Raw genomic sequence first — 23,721 nt, 5'->3', positions numbered from 1 at the left:
TGGATCTGTGAGGCTTGTGACTTCTGGTTCTCCGTCTGCCGCCCAATCAGCGGCGGCTGCGGGGGGAGGCGGGCCCAGCGGTTCCCTAGGTTACCTGTGTGATTGACGTGCAGCCTCCTGCAGCGGGGCGCGCGGCGGCGTTTCACTGATGCTCCCGCTTCCCCTCGGAGACTGTGGAGAAATCTGGAGGAGCAGGGCGCGACGGGGAGAAAACAGAGAGCAAGAGGAATGCTAATCATCTAAAGTCCTTCCCTCGCATCATCTCGGAAAGATGAGGGAAGCCAGCTGAAAGGACGGGAAAGGGTTCCTGAAGGAGGATTCTGTTGGTAAGAGAAGCCCCACACTACTTTTCAGTCTGTCTTGTCTTTACCAGTCGCCTCGTCTGAATAACTGAGGGCTCGTGAGTGAGTTTGGTTTTACTGCACATCACCCCCGATGCCAGTTTGACAGTATCAGTTATGCGAAGGCTTTAGCTGACTCAAGAGCTGCCTGTCTGTGCACTGGAGCGGCCAGAATGATCAAAATGTTGCCGAGCATTTGAGCTGGATCAGTCATTTCAGGGCTACAGTTACAGCTGAGCCTGGCTTTTCTTGGCTCGTCCACTGTATCTGCATAGGAGGAGAAGGATTAAATACATACGGCTCCGTCGCTACTCCTGTATCAGGGCTGTGCACCATCAAGCTGCCCCACTGGTCCAGAAAAGAAGTGTGATGTAACCTAGAAAGACCTGAAGCCTGTTTCATGTGTGATTCTGGGGTCTGAACTTCAGGGGTTTTTGTGCAGGAGTCTGATCGTGTGCATTTCTGCGCAGCCTCCTGGTCTCAGTCTCAGGATTGCAGGACTTCACAGCTGTGGAGTTAACAAGTGGGCAGCTGGAAGTGCTCTTTTAATACGCTGTGCTTTAAAACTCGGGGCGATGAGACGCAGGTTAAGTGATCGGCGTGTGCTCCAGCTCTGTGAGCGTCACCAGGATTCCCTGAAACCTCCAGTGGTGTCAGGCGACAGCTGGAGCTCGTGCCCTCAGGACTCAGCTCTGTGCTGTGGGGGGTTTGTTTTCTGCGCGGCTGCTTCCTCTGCAAGCGTTCTCTGCCTGACCTCCTGCAGACATCTCAAACACCTCTAGCTGATTTAGAGGAGGTGTGAAAATGTTCATTGGCTCGAGGATTTTTGTTTCCTCTCGTAGCTCTTTTTTAATCTTGCTGGGTTTTGTGAGATTGGCGTTGATTGGACCACAGAGGACGGAGATTTACCAATAATTCATACTTGAGGTGCTCTGTAGCCGATAAACTCTATCTTTTATTATAATTCCATTCAAATTAATGCAATTCAGTTTTAAAACCTTACACAACTAAACCCAACAAATCCCACACGCATCAGTGCAATACAGACTCCATGCATAACATCTCAGTTGAGAAAATTAATAAAAGAATATCTTTGATTATCCTTGCATTCATTGGATGTGAGCAGACATATTGTTTTCATTGAGACATTTTTATCTCAACCCTCCCGTTGACTGGCTCACTCCACTGATATAACTCTGCTCCATCTTGTCAACTAGGAGAGAACTCAGCAACATGGCAGCCCAACAGGTTCTCAGCTCCACCACAATGCTGCCTCTATTAGTGCATGTAAACTCACCACGATAAAGCTCGTGAAACAATTCTGTTATCTGTGAGGCTACAACGGCTCCAGAGCCTCACTGCAGATTCCAATCTATCAGCTCAGCAGCGCGATGGAGGCTGCAGGCTGCCTGCTTGCTATCAGAGAGAGTTAAGCAAGAGATGTTCCAGAGCGTTAGCTACATTTGGGGGTGTTTGTCTCTAGAGCTGCTGCCTGTCTGCCTGCTTGTGTAGGAGGAACATCACATCTTCACAACCCTCTGCAGGTAGAAAGCCTCGGGGTCCATTTCTGCTTTGTTAGAGCGTATGAAGGGCAGCGGCCGGGATGATGACAGAGAGAGAAAGGGGCTGCGAGACTCACCTTAGCCCACAGATTCGCTGGGATGCCCCAGAGCTGAGACGCTCCTGGCCAAGAATAGCACCATCCCCATCCTGTGATTACAGCCTGCTCCCTGATGAAGCTCAAATCTCCTCTGGTACAGGTTTGGCTCAAATCATTCGTAGTTTGGCAAAGTTGAAGTAATGAGAGTGTGGAAGTGTCGGCAAGAGGTGCAACTGTGCATCTATATTAAAATAACACGTTCTATTCCATATATATTTCACACCTATAATAATAAATCATAACCTGGGATTTGTTTAGGAATTATAGGTAACTTAATCGTCTTCAGATTTAAATTTAAACAGAAATGCAGTTGAAAATGCTCACACACCTGTGAAGATTTATTATCTGATGTGAATTAAGAGGGACGCATTTCACATCAATTGTCAATTGATTTGCTATGATGATGGAATATAGCTTATGACATGCACTCATGTGAGAGGGTTATGAGTCCCCTCAGAGGTCACGTTTTAGATGAGAATCCCTCCTTTAGTTTTGCATTCAGCAGTGGTAGCACATTATTTGCTCTCTCTGTCTTAGTACATCTACATATACATCTCTGTGTAGTTCAGATCTAATGTCAAGAATTTTCCCAACTCCCAAAACTTTAAAACAATCCCACTGTAAAATACAGCTTCATTACTCAACACTAGGTTTTCATCAACGTAGAAACAAATAGTATGTTAAAGCCAAAGCTTCTACTTGTGCATAAAAAGTCTGACGGACTGTCACGATACGCTGTGTTGTGTATGTTTTAGATCATTAAACCTGCAGAATCCAGTGAGTCACCTCAGTGGTGCAGCTGTTGTTAAATCCATGCAAACAGTAGGAATTCAGCACTGCAGCTGTACAATGTTAACAACAGACACAGAAAATCTATCACAAACCTAATAATGAAAAAATAAACCAACACTGGAATCTATGACGCACTAGGCCCATTACTGCACATGTGGTATGAAAGCTCGCGCTGCCGTGTGTGTGCAGCATAAAGTCCTATCCAGGTGATTATCCTGGCTGCTTTCAAGGTTACGCAGCCTTTCTCTGAGAGGCAATCTGGCCATGATGACACCCCTGTGGCTCGCTGGATCGCTCTCATGCAACTCTCTGATTTTCAGTTTTAACATCCCGCAAACAAATCTAGTTGCTAAGCGATATCATCCGAGACCATGCACCGAGGCTGCAGCTGTATCTGTTGCCTGGCAACATTTGCTTACTGGATGTTCTTAAAGAGCTTGTGCAGATCCATTGCTGAAGAGTTTTAATGGTGACACAGTGACCTGCGTAGAGTCTGAAGCACATTCCTGTATTTAGGCTGCTTAACTCAGGGAGCTTCGTTTGGGTTCACTTTTGATGTTTGATTATAACTAATTTAAATAATATTTGACACCAAATTAACAAAGACCTGAAGGTTAGACATCACAGTAATAATCTAGTCAAAATGAGCATTTGTGGAGTTTATCATTACTGTTAAATTTTTGACTACTCTCTAAGAATTATGTCAATAAATAAATAAATAAATTTAGAAATAATGATTTTTTGCAGTACTGTAGTGAGAGACATGACAACAAGTAGACTCCACTGATAACTGGGACACACTGACTTTTAAATAGGATTCAAAATGCAACTTGATCAATCAAAGAGGAAACTAAAGAATGAAACCTTAAAAACACACAAGCTGTTAGAAAGATCAGCTTTTTGTGAATTAGGTTTGTGTAAATAAAATTGTGAGTGTTTGCGTGTTTGCTTGTCTGCCTGTATAGTTACTGTATGGTTGCATCATTCTTAGCAGGATTATGAAATGGTGAGAAATGTGCAATGACTGGAATGAAAGCAGGAGACAAAGGAGGCAAAAGAACAAGATGAACAGATAAGAGAAACAAAGCTCCAGGTTTTCACAGGTTTTTGTGACATATTAATAACAGCAGTAAACAATAATTAATCCATGTGTCATTAATCAAGAAAACAGCATCAATACATAACACAATAGCAGTGTTTTAGACTGACTCACTCAAATGCTCTGAACTGTTTCCATTACTGAACATGTAATTATGTTAATTCGAGATCAGCAACAAGGGACAATAAATGTCTGTGACTGTCCCACAGCTTTTAATAACCAGAATACACCCATACAACAGAGAATGCAAATAGGTATGCAATCATCTGGCTCGCAGTCATCCCTCAGGCTCCTTCTTTTTTTGTTGGTCTGCTCTGAATAAGCAGCGAAACAGGATTTTTTATTGTTGCAGCATTACCTGTTTTGTGTTTTGCAAATGTTTACAGACAGATTTTTGTATCTTGGTTCTTTGATATTAAAGTAACAGTGGGGTGGCGGTCTTATCATGTGTGGACCTGAGGGGTGCCCAGGGGTGGTACGACCCCCCTGGTGCTCCATCTGCCACAAGAAGAAGTAAACATACGCAATCCTAAATATCTTTTATTCTGGTGCATACAATTAGGACTAAACGATGACATGAACTAAATCTGACTCGGGATCCTGTTCAGGTTGTTCTAAAAGGGTTAAAGAAGTACCACAAATGTAAAATAATGCTGATAACAAGGTAGATGTAAAACCTTGACAAAGATGTGCTAAGTGAAGACTAAAACGCACACAAATAGGCAAAACTGCAGAATGCACCAGTGTTTAGAGGGTTTAGAGAAGGTTACTTTTATTATTCTCTTGTGATTATTTTGCTGAATTGCTGTCTGGGGTCTACATATTTAAATTCTCTGGAACACAAATAATGATGTTTACAGTCTCCCAGCTTCTTCATCACCAAATACCTCAAAAACAAAACTGTCCCTGAACAAAATTCTTTGCTCCGGTCTAAAGGCCTCCATTAAAGACCCCTTACCTTCGGTCTTTACCATAACACGCTGACCTTATAACTGGTTCATTAATAAAAAGAAATGATAAAGAACTGGGACTCAGTTAATATTCTTCCCTCTCTGCCTGCGATTGTGATCTGTTAATGGCCGTTCCTTCAGCTGACAGGGGAGACAATCAAGCACTGGCTGCTAAGAATCAATACACTTTAGATCAGGACAAGCCATCAAAACACTTCACTGAAGATCTAAAAATGTAACTGCAGGGGTGGAAATCCACCTGACATGTGCCTCTGCATCTATCATCTGCCAACTAAAAACACAAACCCACTTATAATCACTAGAGTTTAGAGACAGCACGAACTGACTGCAAATGACTGATGCCTGTGGATATCATGCTGTAAATGGGAAACATCGGTCATTTGTTATTAAAGGTGTCCATCATAAATTCAGTGCTAGTGTGGTTGTCAGCTCGTGTGTTTATTTTGATGAACTCGTAGTATTTTAAGCTCATTAGAATAGTAGGGGCTCCTGGTGGTCCTTGTTGTGTTGTTTGGTATTAGTTTGTGTCTGTTTTAGTCTCAGTTCATTAAAAGCATAATTCTTTATTTTAGTTGCGCTTCCTCATCTCCGTCATCTCCTTTTTCCTGCCTCAAATCCTCTGTCCTTTCCATGAATCTCTCCTCCTCTCTCTCCTCTTCAGCTCTGTGGGTTACCATAGCACCCGCAAGAGAAGAAACCAACCCACACAGTCTCCTGCCTACCACTCATTCTCTTCCCCTCTCACATTTATCTGCCATTGTCTTTCCTTAATCTTTACTCCCTTTGTCTGCCGCGTCTCTCCCGCGGTCCTTCCCGTCTTCTGTCCCCCTCGGCCCAATAACATCATCATTCTTTTAAATTGTTCTCCTGTCGCTGTGGATTGTGCACATCTATGTTCACCTGCCTGTCTGTGCAGACCTGCATGCATGGATGCCCGGTTATGAATATGCAGATATGTTCTGCCCAATATGACAACTCAGCTTCACTGTCCGCCCACACGCACACAGGATGCCAATAGACAGGCACGCACGCATAAAGATCCAGGAGAGTGGGCTCTCGCCGAGGCCCTCTGGACTCCGAAGTTGTCGACGGCAGCGGGTTAGTGGAAGCGACTGGAGCGCGCGGCGTCTTCATTTTGTCTCCTCTCTGTCACTTTGTACGGCCTCGCTCTGTGTTAACAGAGCAGTGTGTGCCGCTGCTCGAGCGAGTGTGAGTCATCTGAAAGCCTTCCCAACCATTAGTCAATTAAATGGGGTGTGCTGCCAGTCAAGCCAGTAAATATAACGCTCCTCTGCAACTAAGCCATTAATGCGCTTTCGTTTTTGGAGGTGGTAATGAGGTGGACGGAGCTCTCGTACCTGTGGAGGTGATCAGACTCAGGCCACAAGGTGGCAACATGGGCTCCTGAATCCTGAATGAATGGTTTCACTGTGGGTGTTTGTGCATCCAAACATACAGCATCCCTTTCTCGTAGTTTTGATGATTTCTCTTGCTGAACAGTGCGCAGGTTTTTTAGTAGACTCTAAAAATTAAAGCAGTGTAAAATGAGCTGCTTGCTAATATTAAAGCACTCGGCACACGGATCTTACAGGCACATGGACCTCACCGGTCTTCATGATGTGAGTCAGTTGGTATGACTGCTGACTGCTCGGCACAGGCCTGGTGAGTGCTGTCCTCGTCCTCTCACTTAGTCAGTTCCCGGACACTGAGAGGTGGCGCCTACTGGCATCAGACGTGTCCCTACACACTGGCCTATAGGTGCTCAGTTGGACTCAGACCAGTTGGACCAGTGGATCATGAAGGCCCATCAATGGCATCGATGCCTTCGTCCACCCTGAACTGTCTACACTTGTGCAAATGAAGCCGAGCGCCATAGTGCATCAGGAGGAACACGTTTCTGCCAGTTTGGCTAAAATCAGAACACAGAGCTTTCACACGTGGACCCTGATACGGTGCCGTCCAGCTTTCGTTGGGTTTATGCTGAGAGATCAAACAGATGCAAGTTAGAACACGTGAATTTATAATTTACCACACACGACTGAGCATTTTAAGTTGTGTGCGGTGCATAAGCCGGTTTGTAAGTGAACTGAATGTTAAAGCCTAAATGAGCAACGGACTGAAAGTACAGAAACAGTAGGCGCACGGACTGATCTGCCTTTGAGCAATGATGCAACCTCATAGAACTGCATGGATTCACGAATTTCACATCTGACTTCAGTCTGTCTTTAAGTGCAGTTCAGGATCTGCGTAAACAGTGGGCTTGAACTGATGAAGTTAAATGGCTCCTATTCAAAGCTCACAGTTCATAAGTCACTGTTCAGGCTGTCTGTATTGCACTGGGTGACTTTAGTGTTTTGATCAACCCCCACGTTTACACCTGATTTACAGTAATTTTATTATAGCATTCCTGGAAATCATTCAGTTACTAATCAGCCACGCCCTGAAGTCACTGGTGTTAATACAACGGAACTGCTGGTAAATTGAACCTTAAGAGAAATATATGGTTCACACTCCTGTCGTCTGTGCTTCTCTCATTAGTTTCCACGGTAACAGATTGCTGCTAAACGACTCATCAGGCTGCCCACTCAGGTTGCAGAGTTCTCAAACACACTGTACTCATAGGTTCAGAAAAAGAGCCAGTTGCACAACCTACATTTATAATATTGCATATAGAGAAACATGCTTGATGTGTTTGGATCATGACTAGGCTCTTAACTGTGGAGGGAGGCTTCAGGTGTAATGTCTTTCACCCTTAATGTACATATATATATATATATATATATATATATATATATATATATATATATATATATATATATATATATATATATATATATATATATAATTTATACACATATACTGTACTATATAACTATTACTAAGTAAGGCCTCTTTCCTTTACTTGATTTAGAACAGGCCAGTTCTCTGATCGAATCCTCGCAGAAAACGTTCAGACACACACTGCTCATCACACTGCATTCCCTTTAATTTGTTCCCCAGAAGGTCTGAAGTACAAGAATGCATGCATACAAGCCGCTCGATGCGATGTGCATGGCGTAGGTAGCCCACTCAGAGCGCTGCAGAGGCAAAGACAGAAACAGAAATAACAAAGTAGGTTAGAGCAATGCATTGTGGGATAGCAGGATACCCCCTGGGCTTCTGCAAGAGGCTGCCTTTCTTTCTCCTCCTTTCTGCTTCTGTTTCCTCTGTTTTCACTTTCTTCCTAAATGTTTTGCTTCACATTATTTGTCCTCAGTGATCTCTTTGCTTTATAGTCTGTAAAAATGAGTTTGAACTCCTCCGTGTACGAGACGGACAGAAGTAAAAAGGTCGTCACAGATATCATCTAAAGTCATAATGTCTACGTTTATCTCAAATCAGTTTGTGTTTTTTCTATAAGCTTCAGTCACAATTACCTCCACATAGTTTTTGTTCCACTTTCTGCCACCACGCGGAGTCGAGGCAAATGAAACCTTCATGCCTTGATGGTTATTCATTATTTTATCACTTGCATTTCAGTTCAGGAACCCTAATATTTTCAAATCAACGCTCGGGTGTTTCCTTTTAGACTTTTTACTTAAAAACAAAAAATGAATCTAACTAATTAATTTTTCAGAAGTGGGATTGGAATAAATTTGAACTTTCAACCTCTCTCACTTATTCACAGTTGTCTCAGTGTTTTCACGGGCTTCCTTCATTTTTTCATGTAGGTATAAGAGCTTCCACGCTGTTTTGGAAAGAGGGTATGCGGCTGCATATGTGCCCATCGCATGCGACTGTGCATGACAGAATCGTTGATGCGGAGGCGGACATGGGGATTTTAGGGAGACATATGCTGCCATCCAGACATTTTTTCAAGTCAGTGGATATTTAAGCAGGGCCATGCCAGGCCTAATTCTGCACATGCTACGACAGCTTGTCTTCATGTACACAGAGTGTGTGTGCATGGCTGGCCTTCCTACAGTCCAGAGCCGTCTGCTGTTGTAAATGTATGAGATGGAGACACATTTTGACAGGGCCTGCTGATCAAATGCACCAGCTCAGGTGGCACTTCCTTCCTTTTCGCCCCCCTGAACTTTTGCAATTTAAAAGCACAAGCCTCTCATGTCTGCAGCGCCCCCTGTGGGGTTTATGGGTATTGCAGAGGATGGAATGAAACAGGACTGGGGCGTGTGGTACATGTTCCCATTTCCCAAACATTAAAAAAACTTTTATTTTCAGAATTGTTTTTTATCTGTCTATTATCTAAAATACAAATATGTTGTTAGAGGGAACACTGACAATGAACAGGGTTGTATATCTCATAATTAGATAAAACAAATATTATCCTTTTACTGTACATGGCTTTAGTTTATAAGGAAGAAAAAAAGAGATTAATACATCATAAAGCATCTGTTTAATTAGAGCGGTGTGTTTTCTCCTATCTTCTTTGCCATGTGTCACAACATTTCACAGCAGTTTATGAAAGGACAAACTGCCGTTTCCTGGTAACACGCGGTTCAAAAACAGATGACATGTTAATTAACTTTTGCAGCTTTTGTAGGCATGTCATAAACATTTAATCAAACATTAGTTTGCTTTTTCAGTCCTTTCATCCGCTTCGTCTGTATTTGTTTGGTCAGCAGATTACAGGGAAGGAGAGATGAAGAGGAGGTGACAGAGAAGGGAAAAACAGGCGGATTAGAGGGAGGGAGCGCGCTCCGGCAGCAGATCTGAGGAGCTGAGGAGTTGCTGGCGTGATCCTGAGTGCTTGGCTGTGCCCGCTACAACATTTCTGAATTACAATAAAACTCCTGAGGGATGTTTATTTTTTCCTCCTGGCTAAGGAAGGCTTAATTATTAACAGGCTTTATTGGTGTAGTCCATTAATAAACAATACGGCCCTTCACTAACCTGTAGAGCAAAGCTTTAGCCACAAACATGACTCACATTTGGTGAATGTGTGTAATGAAACAGATTCAGATACATGACCAGATGAGCGTATCACTGGTTCTGCTGATGGTACCGGCTCCCTTTATGCACTGTACCGCAAAACTGTACAGTGTAGATCTATTTTTAGTCAAACAAACCATTCATGCAGCTGAGTGAACCAAGGAGAGCAAGGGGAGAAAAGGGGCCGAGAGGAGGGAAGTAAATACAGTGCTGAGGGAGGATTGAGGAGAGCACGGGGGGAATCGCATGCAGTTTGAGGCCTTTGTGGCTCTCGCTGCCTTGGGCGACACTTCATGCATCCCTCCACGCGTGGCTCTTCTCCCCCCCCTCACCCCTCTGCCCCTCCCACCCTGAGGCGTGGGCTCTGTTTGAATGGACGTACGGATTGAGGAATGAACACACACGTGGCTCTTTGCACATTCGCGGCTGCGTCTGTGCCGTTTGAGTCTGGGTCCTCGTGTCGATTCTGTGTTGTCATTTCTTGCCTGCGCGTGCGGGTCTCTCTTTCTTTCTCTGTGTGAGCGTCCCAGAAAAAGCGGACCTCAGGGAGTTGTGCTCCACTTTCACTCCTTTATTAATTCACCCTTCGCTCCTGCTCTGTTTGCCAGGATGGACGGCAGGGAGCGAGCACGCGGAAGGTGAACGGGGAAAGGCAGGACAAACAGACGGCGCTGAGGGAGCGTCCAGACAGACAGTAAACACTCACTGGCTTGTTTCTGTCTCGTGCAGGAATTAATGTCAGAAACGAAGTCCGATTTGTTTTTGCTGCTGTTTCTAGACTGAACTGACACAAGAACCGACACAAATTCATGTATTTACCTGCATCATTTGTGCTCAGTCAGTCAGATTACGGCTTTGTCTCTTCCAGTGTAATTGTTACTGTTGGGCAGGAGAGTTTTTAATGACAATAGAAAATAGTGCTTCAACTCTAACCAAACCAAATTTAAAATGTTTAGTTCAAATTAACTATGAAAAGCCTATTTTTTATCTTAACAGCCTGCGATATGATACGATACAATGTGATACGATGTGATACGATGTGATGCGATATGATACGACTTTTGCTGGGGCTCCAGCTTCAGAAAAAAACATGCTGGTGACACATATAAGTACTATTTTATTTATTATTTAATAGTCAGAAAGCACTTGTACACTAACCTTGGAAGGCTTGGAGACTACGCTGGATGCTATTCTAGGCTGGAAATCTGCTTTTATTTGGATGCAGGGAGGATGAATGACAAGCGTGACATTGCTCACTGGAATAGAGATGTTGGACTGCATTGAAGTACTGAGTACTATTTCTATTTAATGCAGTGTATTTATATAAAGTATTTGCATATGTGAGTGCTGGTATCTAGGCTAACCCTCGCTGTCTCTAATCATAATGATACATTCAACATAGGCCTTTGTCTCCCAAACAAACCCCACGATGACTCATGCGGCATCGCCATGGTGACGAGCATCCAGGCATTACTGGATATCATGTGGATTACTTGGACAGACAAACTGACACACAAACACACGGGATGCTGCTGCTGCTGCTGGTTTCTCATTGTTGGTGGGAATTATTGTTCATTTCACAACCAACCAATCATGTAGCTTGCCACAATTCAGTTTCACTTGTGGCCAGAACAGATTGTATTTGAATTAATTCCCTGAGTGCAACCAAGGAAAATGGTGAAGCGACAAGAGCGCAGGAATTTACAGGATAGAGTGCTTGATCAAAGCAAAGCTGATCTGGATTCAGTTGTTTATAGTATTTCTCAGCTAACACATGCATGTGTATGTCATGAATCTAAAAACAGATGATGAAATTACAACAATTCTGCTCAGTTACTCAAACCACGCTCATTGTGGGTGAAAGATTAAGTAGCAAATCTAATAACAATGAAACTGGCTGTTACTCGGTTAGACTGACTTTAAGTGCAGGGGAATAAAAACAGATGAGGCTTTCATTTGAAATGATCTGCAGGAGGAATGAGGATAAAAGCAGACGCGTGATAATGTAAGAAGTGTGCAGGACGACAGCTGATGAAAGAAGCCTCCAGATGCAGGGGCAGGAAATCATCAGTATTTAGAACGCTTAATTTCACTCTTAGCTCTTTATTGTCTCCCATCAATGCCAAAACAGACACTTTGTTATTACACAGATGTGACAGATCCTCAACCTAACATTGTCACACTGGGTCTCTATGCTGCTTTTAGCTCAGCTGATTCTGCTAGTGGAGGTATGAGAAAAAGGAAATAAAGTTAAAATCAGCACAGAGCACAAAGTAGCCAATTTCTTATTATGCATTAATATTTATATAACTGTAAATAGACTGTATACATAAATTACACTACAGATAAATATCTTGCATTAGCTCTGAAGGAGCCTTTTACATTAGAAGGGATTTACCTTAAAGCATTTCAAGCAAGCAACAAGACGTTTGAGACATCAGCACAAAAACTAATAAAATTTAAATGAATTGTTTTACTTCTTTTTTTTTTTTACACAGGAAGCCTATATGAAGACAGCAGAAGGCGATTCTACAAGTCTGCTGCTGACAGCTTAACTGAACGGCAAAGCGCTAGGATGATCAGCAGAACGCGTTACCCATAAGGCCGTTCAGGGCCCAGTGGGCAGGCTTACAAGGAGGCAGAGATGAACCTGTCCAACCACAGGCCGTCACCTGGGGATATAAGCTCCAGCAGCCGCTGATCTCCAGGGTGACTGACAGCTGCAGCGCCACCTCTTACCCAGCATCTGAACCTCCATTGGCCCAAGTAAAGGTAGGAAACGAGGCGAGATGACTCACAGGCCCTCGCATGTGTGTGCCAGCATCAGCGACTTTTATGTGGGGAGCTGAGGGGTGAGAGGGAGAAATGAGGAGATAAAGTGCTTTAACAGTTTGTGGAACAAGGTTAATTTCAAGTTTGCGTTGCACTCGGCTACACACGCGAAAGGAGACAGAAAGGGTTACGTGAATATTTAAAAGGCAGCTTAATAGTGCTGCTCTCTCTCTCGCCTCTGCACCCGGCCGCTTACAGTGTGAAGTGGGTTTGAAAGTTCCAGGAGTGCAAGGTTGTGGGTTTCAGGCACTTCAGTAAACGCTGAGGTGGAGCTGGATCTCGTCTCTGCTCGTCTGCTTTTAGACGCACCGCTGGGCTGCATGCGCCCAATCAGACGTCTCTGGCAACACACAGTCGTAGCGTTCAAGCAACTAGAGCCACGAGAGCGGTGCAATGCAAAGTAGAACAAATCTTTTTTTTTTTAAATTTCTCCTGTGAACAGTCTTTCAAATCAACATCAATGTTTGCAGCTCATGAAATTCTCACGTGTTATGTTTCACTGTTGGTTTCGCCTCCTTAACCTCCGTCTCTTTGTTGGACAGACAAGCGGACGCTGATTTATTTGACTGAAGTTTTCAGGGGGGGGGGGTCTGCGTGGGCACACAGTACCATGGGCCAAGTTAAGTGCTGCAGCCTCATTGTGGTTTTCCCCTCAGTCCTTTTTCTCTCTATCTGCTGTTGCCGTGGAAACCGGTCCTACTCATCCCCGTTCGCTGAGTCAGGGAAAGGAGGGTGCAGTTGACTGGGGTGGTCCTATCAGAATCACTAGGTGGCATCTCAGACTCATTTACCAAACCTTTCAAAGCAGTTTGGACACGTTCAGCTCTCAGGATCTGAACCTTCTGGCTGTTATCTCGCACTAGGAAGCGTTTCACACCTGCAGTCTCCCCCTTAAATACAGGACTCATAATTTAAACCGTGCTGTGATATTTGCTGTTGCAGTCAAGCAGACATCTCTGCATCTATCCTCTATCATGTCCCTCCATCTGCTCAAACCCACTGCTAGTGGAAGAATTCAACACTCTTGTGTTTCTTGAAGCACATATTCAGGTGCACAGTGACAATTTGAGCCTGGTCCTTGGGCTTCTCTGACTGAGTCTCACTGTAAGCCTTGTTGCTATATTTGTATATCCTCATAGCGTTTCTCTCTACTGATGTCTGCCAGCCTGTGTTTAGGAGCCTGGTTGTGTGGCTTTAACATCAATCTCCTGGCTTCTCATGCTAATCGCTTCTGAGGGCTGTTGAGCACATTGTAGTCACAGAAACATGAAGCTAAGATAAATGAAAGAACTGTGGCTTCAGTGGAGCTGGGTTTCTAGATACTATTCTTATTTACACACTATTTCTCTGGCCGTCATTCATCCTGAGGTAGTCAGGTGTGTGGCGTCATCCATATGCAGTGTGTACATAAGGACACACACACACACTGCAGGACACAACAGCATGTTCGTTAACTGCACTGGATGAACCATAGTCTCTCAGATTTACTAAGGTTTAAGAGATTAGATAATTAGATAATGGCCTATTTCCAACCTGTATGTACAGTATCAGACAATCAAGAAGAAGCGTGGCTGAAACCTTCATGACCTGGTTGTTCCTTCAGTTTTCGATCCGTCCAGCTGCTTGATGAAGACCATGATGAAGACTACATGATGAAGACCATGGAGCCGCCTCTGGTTCAGTGACTTGTTTAGGGACACGCTGTGGCTGTAATCTGTGATCTAACTCTACATAAGTTTACTGTGAGTCTAGTTCCTCTTCTCGTTCGCTAAGAAAGCACATAGTCTTATTCGGCTCCACGTTTCTTTAAGGGATTAACTGGACACTATAGCGCGGCCTTGGCCGTCACAGTGGAACTGATTTTCTCAAGGACACGTACTGTATGGAACATGTCAGATTTAGTCAGTTTGCTGTCAGTTGGTTTACAGTTAAAGTCGTGATTTGAAACTTACATGGGAGAAATGCTCATATGATACTTAAAGAACTCTGTGGCCTTGATGTTACTATTATACATTTATAATAGGAGCTTTATCTCCGCGCTCTAATAGAACTGATGCTCTTTTGTTGCCGCATTGACATGACTGGGTTGTAATTAACACAGTACAAAGTAATGCTAGGATGTGCATTCGTTTCCCTCAGAACACGCTAGGCCTCGATTCAATCTGGAGCTTTTGAGCATTGACTGTTTAATGGTTAAGTTAGTTCAGGAGCATCAAGTGCATTTTGGGGCAGTACTAGGTCTGTAGTAAAGGCTGTAGTCTGATTAATGCACATGCTTAAAAAAAGAGACTATTTCCAGTTTAAACCCATCATGGAGTGTATCCAGCTTTGACATTTTTTCCTAGTTCTGTTTTTGTGCTTTTCTAAACAGCTCGTGACTTTTCCAAAACTGCTCGTGATTGCACTTTGTTTTGCTAGAGAAGCAGCTGAGCAGTGGTGAACAGTCGGGCAAGTACAACTGAATCGCATGGGACAGAATCTCCAGACTGAGCTGAACTGAACTGGCTTTCACGAACAGCTCCTGTGTGAGTCGCTCGTGGACCCACCAGGTGTTAACATGCACCACTACAGTGCGTTACTGTAAACGCTGGAACGTGCCCTACACACTGTTGCATTTTGATGTGGCAGTAATATGGGTAAGAGGTAGCCATTGTTGTTGTGATTAAGATAATGTGATTATGTGCTTAGCAGAGGCCGCTAAGTATAGCACAATCACAGTAACATAATGATGCTGTTGTTAAGTGGCATGAAAAGGCATCGGAGGCACAGGAACCTGCTCGGTGGCCGATCGCAGGAAGCGACCAGTGCATCATGGGTTCCTCCAGCTTTTGGCTGAACTGGGCTCATTTGGGGAATTCCCTCTTGGCCTGATCACAAGCAACCGTTTTCATTTTGAAGGTTCACCTTTTCAAACAGTGCAGCTTTGTTTCTTGGCCCAAAATGAACTTTAGGGGTTTCACTGTAAAGCGAGTAGACACTGGAGCTGAGAGTAATTCTCTGAATTAGAGAGAGATGTTTCAGGTGAATTCACTTAAACAGCAGCATGATCCACTTATCTGTGATTCTGCTTTCCAGGGATGCACGAGTATCCAGATTCCTCCGCTCTGGTGCTTTCTCAGAAACCGTCTTGATATACTGAAGTGTTTTTAGGCATAAATACTGAAAGGGCAACTTTATTGCTGAACTGATGGTGATAAGCTTTTTTTCCCGGTGCAGACGCGTTGGTTGCATCTCGACGCCATGGTCTGGAATGTAAAACAAGTCGTTTGTTTCCACATCTTCTCCATCCATCTTCATCTATCGGGTTGCTCCTCTGCTGTCTTGTCCTCTCCACAGGTATCTTTTCGTCGTCTGCGATGGCAGGAACGGTTGCCATAGCAACAGAGAGAAAAGAAAAAAGAAAAAGTGGCACTCCATTCATCGCCGCCTCACAGCATCTGTCTTTCTACGCACATCTGTGTTTTGTCTCTATCTTCACATGGATTGCTCCACCTGAGCTTCTCATGGAGCTTTTAGGTGTTGCTACTATCAATTTCTTCAGCTTCACTTTAAATCGTCCTCCATCCCTGGGTGTCCTGGAGTTAAGGGCCAGTTATACCTACTGGTTCTGCAGAACCATAGTTTACACACAACTTCTTCTGTGGTGCATGTAGAATTGGACCTGTACTGTAAACTGTGGAGATGGTTGCAAGTGTGTGTGTGTGTGTGTGTGTGTGTGTGTGTGTGTGTGTGTGTGTGTGTGTGTGTGTGTGTGTGTGTGTGTGTGTGTGTGTGTGTGTGTGTGTGTGTTTTAATCTCATTCATATATTCATCAGCAAGCAGAATTGCTGACGCAAGTGAGAGGAAGAGGAGGCATAGGAGTGCGAGGCAGGATGTGTGAGGTAAAGTGTGAGCAGCGGGGAGAAATGCAGGAATTTAAGCATAGAGATAATAAAAAACACATAGATAGATAATGAAGAGATAAGCGGATGCGGAATGTCCTGGACACGCTGATGTGTCTTGACCAAACAAAAAACATCACTTAGGACATAAATCGGACAAATGTAACTGATGGAACCAGGATGAAGCAGTACAAGGACAAACTCTTGACCTTTGACCCTTAGTTTGTCAGGTGCGTGCCAACACTGGGGAGAAGCTCATTAGACCGCACAGCTAATAAGGTGTAACCTGCATTTCTCAGCTGTGAAGTGATGTCAGATCCAGGAGCAAAATGGTGCATTTCATTCGGCCGCATCGAGTTTTAAAGCGTCCATGTTGTCTGTTTTCTCTTTGTAAAAATGGCAGCGATTTCCTAAACGGCTGTTTCCTCCCGTTACAGTATCAACAGCTCCGTTGGTTTAAATTTGTTGTCTTCATCCTTAAAAAGAGGAGCCAAGTTGCCGTGCTTTGCTGCTCTCCAGTTACCTAGCAACACCCATTCACAAAACGCCTTATAAGGTGTAGTGCAGTATGGAGTGAATGTATTCTCCAGCCTTTTCAGAAACTAAATTACAAACCAGGAAATTTGCGGTTCGTTTCTGTGAAGTGGGTGCTTAGGAAGAAGAACGTGTTTCTGAGAATCCTGAGGACTAGAACGTTAAGGTTAAGTCAGGCTCGCGGTCGTGCTGTCATATGTAGCAGGAATATTCTGCAGCCTGTGAAGCAGCATGCGTTCAGAAACAGTCTGCCATCGCTACCTTTCTGCATCTCCACTGATTCATCTCGTCGCCGCGTCCAAATTCGCACTCCTACCTACCATGTAGTCCCTCGTATTCCCCGTCTTTCCTCACCTCGTCTCCGTTCCCAGTTAGCCGTTCAGCCTGGTGGCCAGCCAGCCAGCCAATTAGTCATCCCAGTGGGGGCAGACTAAAACTTGGTGTCTTCCCACACTAATACCTCACAGATCCGGGAGCTTTCAGTGCAGACAGTAGTGGGCACTGTGCACAAGAACGCTCCGTAAACTGCAACTTCTAGCGTGGGAAAAAAAATAGAAAGATTCATGAAACTATGTTTCCGTGGCAACCACAGACATTTCATACTGGCAGGAAGAAGCCTGTGGGACAAGGCAGCTTAGTGATCTGCTCTGTTCAATCAATCAATTAGGGATTTATTTTTAGACCCATGAAGTCAGGCTTGTTGGGGTTTGGTGGTTTAGTTTCTCTACAGGACTCTTTGAATGAAGATGTTGTCGTTGTTTCAGATTGTTTTGCTAGTTTGGAGTATTATTTATCAAATTAAAAGATTTTTAAGTAGTAAAATCCAAAACACAAGCTACCGTAGCTCAATTTGCAAAAGAAGATACATGAAGAAATCATGGATAAAGTTTAACCCACGCCAACTTGGTTACAGCTGCTACTGCTGAAATTCACACCTCATGACGCGACGCTGAAATGAATGAACCCACTCACCCTCAGTTGTTCTACGTTCCCTGTTCTCACATGGCCTCTGTAGCAACTGGAAGTTCCTTTCAAGGCTCCAGTGATTAATGACGCCACTCTATCGGCTCTGAACCAGGCTGACGACCTGTTACCTTCTGAACAACCCCTTCCCTTTGGGACAAACAGGCTGCATCAGTGCTGGTTAGATGGTTCCATGTCTCTGGGTCACTACCGGCCTATTGTCAGAAGGTCTTCAGAAATATGTGCACCTTGTTTAACTTTGGCCGACATTGGGAGTCAGTCATTACAATTAGAGAACTAATACACTGTAGAACGACTTTCCAGGTTAGAGTTGGGACCTGACGGTTTGCTCTGACGTGGTTATTACTGAATGTGCACAGCTGTGAATCCTGCCACCGTGATATTATGAGCGTCACTGTAATTCCACATACACTCACAGAATACAGTAGGTTTGAGGCGGGGAGAAGCAGATGCAATTTGGTGCCTGAAATAGCCGCGCTCTGGAAATGTGCAGCAGCGTGACCTGCAGTGTATGTTTTATAGCATGTCTGTGCTTGGCTCCTCGAAACAGGACCTGTGGGCAAATTTAGCTGAATTTAAGCTGCCTGAAAAATGACATGCAATAAAAACAACAACAGCCAAAAAAATGTTACACGGTTTAAAATGAGCAGTTCCATATTTACTTCACGTTTTGATGTCACTGGCTTCATGGAAGCTCTCGTGGACCTCTGGGGTCCTTCACCCCTCACTGTGCGGCCTGATGAGACTGAAGAAGGCGCTTTGTCCTTTTGGCTTTTCGTTCGCCTCCATGTGTCGCCAGGAGCACGCGAGCGTCACACCACTGGAGCCGAGCTTCATGAATATTCCTCTCAGAGCTGGGAGAAATCTGGTTATTTCTCAGCATTTCACACAATCGACCAACATGTTTTACTCACGGCCTTGAAAATATGCGACTAACCAACTTTTAACAAATACTTTTTCCATTCGTGTTCACACCTGATCACTGTCCAGTATCTTCATTTAAAAACAACACTTCTATTTTTGGAAGAATGAACAGAGTTCAAAAAAGGCCCAACTTCCAACTTTGGTTACTGTCGTTGCCAGGCAACAAACTCCATTCCAGCTGTCAAACCTTGAACCTTTTCGCGCTGGCTCTTCAGAGGTTTGGAGGTAGAAGCGGAGCTCCGATGTTGCGTAGCTGCTGGTGCTTCACCATCTTCTCGGGGTTTTGACACGGCTGAAGGTCACCGTGAAGACAGAAACGACTGGGAGACGGAGGGAGCGATGACTTCACGGCTGAGGGATGCTTGGCCTGCTTCCTGTTTCCTCACAGACTGTTGTTAAACTCAGTCAATCTTGGAGAATCCCAGTGCTGCCATCTGGGATTAGCTGGAGCTTTGTCCTGGCACTGCCAACTGGCACAGATGGCACAATGATACTATGTGATTTGTTAGAGTTGAGTAAAGTGAAGTGAGGAAAAGCTGAAGGTTCTCAGTTATGTTAAAACCATCACACCTTAGGTCGGGTTCACCTGTCCAGGTGATTCTATAGGTTATATACTACACGCATGGAGTGCTGACCTCATGCGGAGGACATGCTTTGATTGACGTTACTTGAATGAAATGAATAAATGAATTTGTGCATTCATGGTCATTAGCTCCTCAGACGTTAGTTTTGCTGCAGTGTCGTTATTTATGCGTCACCCGGACCATCGTGGAAACAAAAACGTGCAAATGTCACACAAGAGCCTCTCGCTCATTCGGTCTTTGGGAACTTTGAGCTATTTCTGTCGACATGTTCTCACAGGAAACGATGGAAGCAGCGAGGCAACAGTCTCAGGGACGAGCTGCGCTGAGCGCGTGCAGCGGCATGAGATGAGATAAAAGGGACCAGTTACACTTGATTCTCTAACGCACGTCGTGCACAAACGGGCTTAGAGCACACGTGCGCGCACGCGCTAACGCACCTACTTCGGCGTCCTCTTTCCATCTTCACCCCCCCCCCCCCCCCCCCCTCCTCGCTCTTCTCTCTACGGGGGATAGATGGGAGGAGACGCTCCCGCTGAATGTGTTTTCCCTGCAGCGGGATTTTCGGTAACGGAGAAGAAGGAGGGCGCCGCTCGGTCCGTCGGTCACGCATCCGTTCCTGCGGTGCGATTTTAATAACCGCACACTGGCGCGCCCGCATCTCGGCCCTTTTTCCTCACATGGAGGCGGAGCGAGGCGTCTTGTAAAGAAACCCGGGGAGGAGAATCCGACCGAAGGCGGCGTGTGGCGGCGCGGCAGCGACTTGGATTTACGGAATGATCCTGAAATGAGTCGCTCCAGTCGGGTGCACGAGCTCAGGTCATCGGTTGCGTGGCCTCGGGGGCAGCTGGCAGCGCGGATACCGGCTCTGGTTCCACACCGGTTCGGCTCGTCCCGCTAGACGGATCCTGGGGCGCGAAGGCATCTTTTAAGTTCGTTCATTTATTTTGCCAAACGGATCTGACACCAGGAACCTGACAGATGGATAACTACTCCACTTTACAGCGTAAGGACGCACACCTGCTGCAGTATTTTTCATTCAGTCTGTCCGCTCACAGTGGCATCTCGGAACCATCAGCCATAATATATCGTCAGTATAACAATAATGTGCATTGTTAATTATTATGTCCTATGAATGTGCTGCCCACTGCCTCATGCATTCCACCACAGGCTCCCATGATTTCCACATGTTTAGTTAAGACCAGACATTTTTATTACATGATGCATGAGCATTAACGTTGCATCTATGAAGCAACAAGACCTGACGCTGGGGACGGTGGCTGCTCATTTATGTGATAATGGTCCCTCATCCTTTCATGCTTTTGATGAGCTACTGTAACAAACATATCTGTGTGTGTGTGTGTGTGTGTGTGTGTGTGTGTGTGTGTGTGTGTGTGTGTGTGTGTGGGCACGCTGCTGTGATATATGATGCAGTGTCATATAGCGTCCTACCGCGACGCGTAGCCTCAAGCAGCGATAGTGTGGAGCCATCACGGCGGAGCACACGCTCATATCTGGGCTATTATTGCTCCTTCTCACCCATTATTCAGCTGGATCAGTCTGTCATGCTTCTCCAAGCATCAAGACAAAGGCTCATCAAGCATCTGCCTGAATGGTTTACTGCAGACGTTGTGCACCTGCACATGCTCAAGTTGTTCCAACCGCTGGCTTATAAATGCTCTTGTTTGCTCTAATTTGTTCCTCTGAGGCTGCGGCTCGTGTGTCGTGTCTTTCTGACCTGCACAGCGCTTCAGCAACACGGATGAAGGGGTGAGCGCTAATCAAAGGGAATATTTAATTACAGTCTTCAATGCAACATATTTCAGAGCCTCTCTCCGCGCTGCTCCGATGGCTCCATTCCCTTTTCATCAGGCTTTGCAGTCAGGTCTAATAATAACATTTTGGAGCAGATCTTTGACCTCATACCTGCTGTTTGCTCAGGGTTTACGCTTTGCCCTACTGTAACTACTTGTACCCCTGCTTGTTACATTTTAGAGAATCCCAAGTGATTTCTGAAAGAGTCGAGCACAGTGTGAAGAACTGGATTGCCTGCTGTCCAGTGGTAGTGTTGGCATGTAAGCCTATATTCTGTAGCACTTTTCCTGCTTGTGTGAAACAGTTCGGTTGCTATTGTTGCTATTTCATTCTTATTTTCCCAACACTGCAGAAGATGCTTTATTCTTACTCTTACTCACATTTACTGAATCTGTGCTGTTGACCAGTGTTACTGTCCTTATTGGAAGCTGATTTACTGGATGCTGATCACAGTTAGATCAGCCCATTATTCAATATTGACCCAAAATAAATATATCTGCACTACTTCGGTAATGTATTGATCATTGAGACAATTGTTTCTTGCCAAAATGTCAAACAGTTCACAGGGTTTCTGTGTTTTACAGTATATGTGCAATGAATGGAGCAGCTTGGACTTTGGGCTGTTGCAGATCTGATGCTTTTTTCTGTTACGTTTTAGTAGAACTGGTACTTTTTATTAAAGATAAAGGTTTGTAACATTTAGACCAGTAGCAATGGTGAACGTACTACTATGTATCCGATGTACTGCACGCTGTGTATTTTTACACAGCTCCTGTCACCTTCTATCTATTCTTCTTGCTCAACCCCATAGTTGAGCTATAGAGTGGGCTGTATATGGCTGAATTATGCAGCTGAGAGTTATGTACAAGGCTTCGGCTCCACGACACGATAAGCGCATCAACGTTCCCTTTGAGCAGAGCAAACTTGCACTCAGCCAGAGGAGAATTGTTGGCTCAGACTCTCTGCTGCTCCACCACAGCTCTGACAGGACACTGCTGTTTCTGCTGCTGCTGCTACTGATGATGCTGCTGGTTGCCTAGTGACTGTAACCATGGACCCGGCTCCCATCGTCATGGTGATGGGCCATTGGGAGAGAGACCCAGTGAGAGAAGGGGAACAGAAATACCAGTACATCTGCAGTGTGTTTCATGATAGGGATGGATTGTGATATTATCCAGGATGATGGTTACGGTGCCTATGATCATGTTGGGTTGGGGATATGTGAAGACGGTCGTTGGAAGTCATTAAAACGCTGCTTTTGCTCGAGCTTGGATGCTTCAGACAGGACAGTAGCTATGTATGGAAACTCTACAACCATATTTGAATTGCTGAATTTGGATAACAATGAAGAAAACTGAAAATGTTGAATAAACACGTGACAATTAACAGTGAAAATGAATTAAAGTCTCTGAATTAAGGATGTTTTTACTATCTAGTAGAAAGGCATTTTTTAGATTGTAGCAGTGACTTTTATTTGCAGCCTTTCACAGCAGATGTTTTAGAAGAGGTTGAGAAAACAAAGCAGCCAATTTACAAATGTTAATTTACTGCTTCATTAACTCATGTGGAAAATAGCTTGTGTGGATGTTTTGTACGTTTTTCTGGAAATCCTTTGCGACTTGAAGCCGAAGACGCAAATGTTTTAAAGTCACCTTACATGTGGTGAGTTGTTGTTGGATCGAGCTCGACGCTAAGCGGCGCTTACCACTTAAGCATAAAATACTTTAATACTTTAGTTTTGCTCCATTTTCCTAAAAGCACAGAAATCCTTGGTAGAAACCTTTGTGGGATTTTAGCAAACATGAGAAGAGCGGAGCGGAGCAGGGGAAGGGGGGGGGCAGGGAGGAGGAACAGACACAAACCTTATCCTCTTGGTCACGGCACATTCTGTACTGTGGGTTCACACAGACTGCAGGAGGCTGCTCCAAACCGGGCGCTCGCAGGATAAATTTATCCCATTTGCTTTGTTCATTTAGCTGTTTTTTTGTGTTTCCTTTGTTTCCCAACTGTGCGTGTGATACAGATCTGTATGGGAGCACCACGCTGTCCGTGCTCAGTGACAGCGTTGCCATGGTTGCGTCATGCGCATCGGTCTTCACGAGGTGACATAATTCTTTGGCTCGACTTACAGATTATGCATCCTGCTGCTGTGCAGCCTTGTAAAATATCTAATTTGATGAGTGCCACATTGTTGCTTTGGACGTCTATTTTCATGTTCGGTCCTTTTTATTTCTTGAAGTAAAATGAGTCATAGTGGCTGAGTTGAGAAATCTAAGTACCGGTGCTCAGAACGAAGAGGAACCACAGATTTACCTGCTTCTCTGCTTTTAATAATAACTGTCACACACAAACATTTTTATTAATTAGTTGTATAC

At 44.6% G+C, this 23,721-nt stretch overlaps 1 protein-coding gene and 2 long non-coding RNA genes across 17 annotated transcripts in view; 1 reads left to right on the top strand and 2 right to left on the bottom strand.

The window, feature by feature from the left end:
* The first annotated feature begins 75 nt into the window (after nucleotides 1–75).
* The window catches only part of lrrc7 (leucine rich repeat containing 7), a 60,654-nt gene continuing 37,008 nt past the window's right edge, over nucleotides 76–23,721 (top strand). For 4 of the 14 annotated variants that reach the window (XM_041070610.2, XM_041070608.2, XM_029148923.3 and 1 more), the window contains exon 1: nucleotides 23,244–23,448. In XM_041070610.2, the coding sequence (XP_040926544.1) occupies nucleotides 23,376–23,448 (73 nt within the window). In that variant the 5' untranslated portion in view covers nucleotides 23,244–23,375. Of the gene's footprint in view, nucleotides 327–10,470; nucleotides 10,490–12,293; nucleotides 12,568–20,035; nucleotides 20,538–23,237; nucleotides 23,449–23,721 lie in introns of those variants that run through there. The other 10 variants (XM_041070602.2, XM_029148933.3, XM_029148932.3 and 7 more) reach the window with 7 other exon arrangements.
* LOC121202204 (uncharacterized) lies at nucleotides 11,883–17,606 on the bottom strand. Its single transcript, XR_005897637.1, has 2 exons — nucleotides 17,397–17,606; nucleotides 11,883–12,640 (listed from the first exon to the last, which is right to left on the bottom strand). It is a non-coding gene; the product is annotated as an uncharacterized LOC121202204 (long non-coding RNA).
* Nucleotides 18,452–20,013, bottom strand: LOC114854491 (uncharacterized). Of its 2 annotated transcripts, XR_003785782.3 has the most exons (3): nucleotides 18,964–20,013; nucleotides 18,689–18,880; nucleotides 18,452–18,579 (listed from the first exon to the last, which is right to left on the bottom strand). It is a non-coding gene; the product is annotated as an uncharacterized LOC114854491 (long non-coding RNA). The 2 variants fall into 2 exon arrangements; XR_008694354.1 differs by lacking the exon at nucleotides 18,452–18,579 and having other exon boundaries at nucleotides 18,657–18,880.

Source organism: Betta splendens, chromosome 4, assembly GCF_900634795.4.
Source record: "Betta splendens chromosome 4, fBetSpl5.4, whole genome shotgun sequence".
NCBI classification, from domain to species: domain Eukaryota; kingdom Metazoa; phylum Chordata; class Actinopteri; order Anabantiformes; family Osphronemidae; genus Betta; species Betta splendens.
This window is presented reverse-complemented; position numbering and strand designations above follow the sequence as displayed.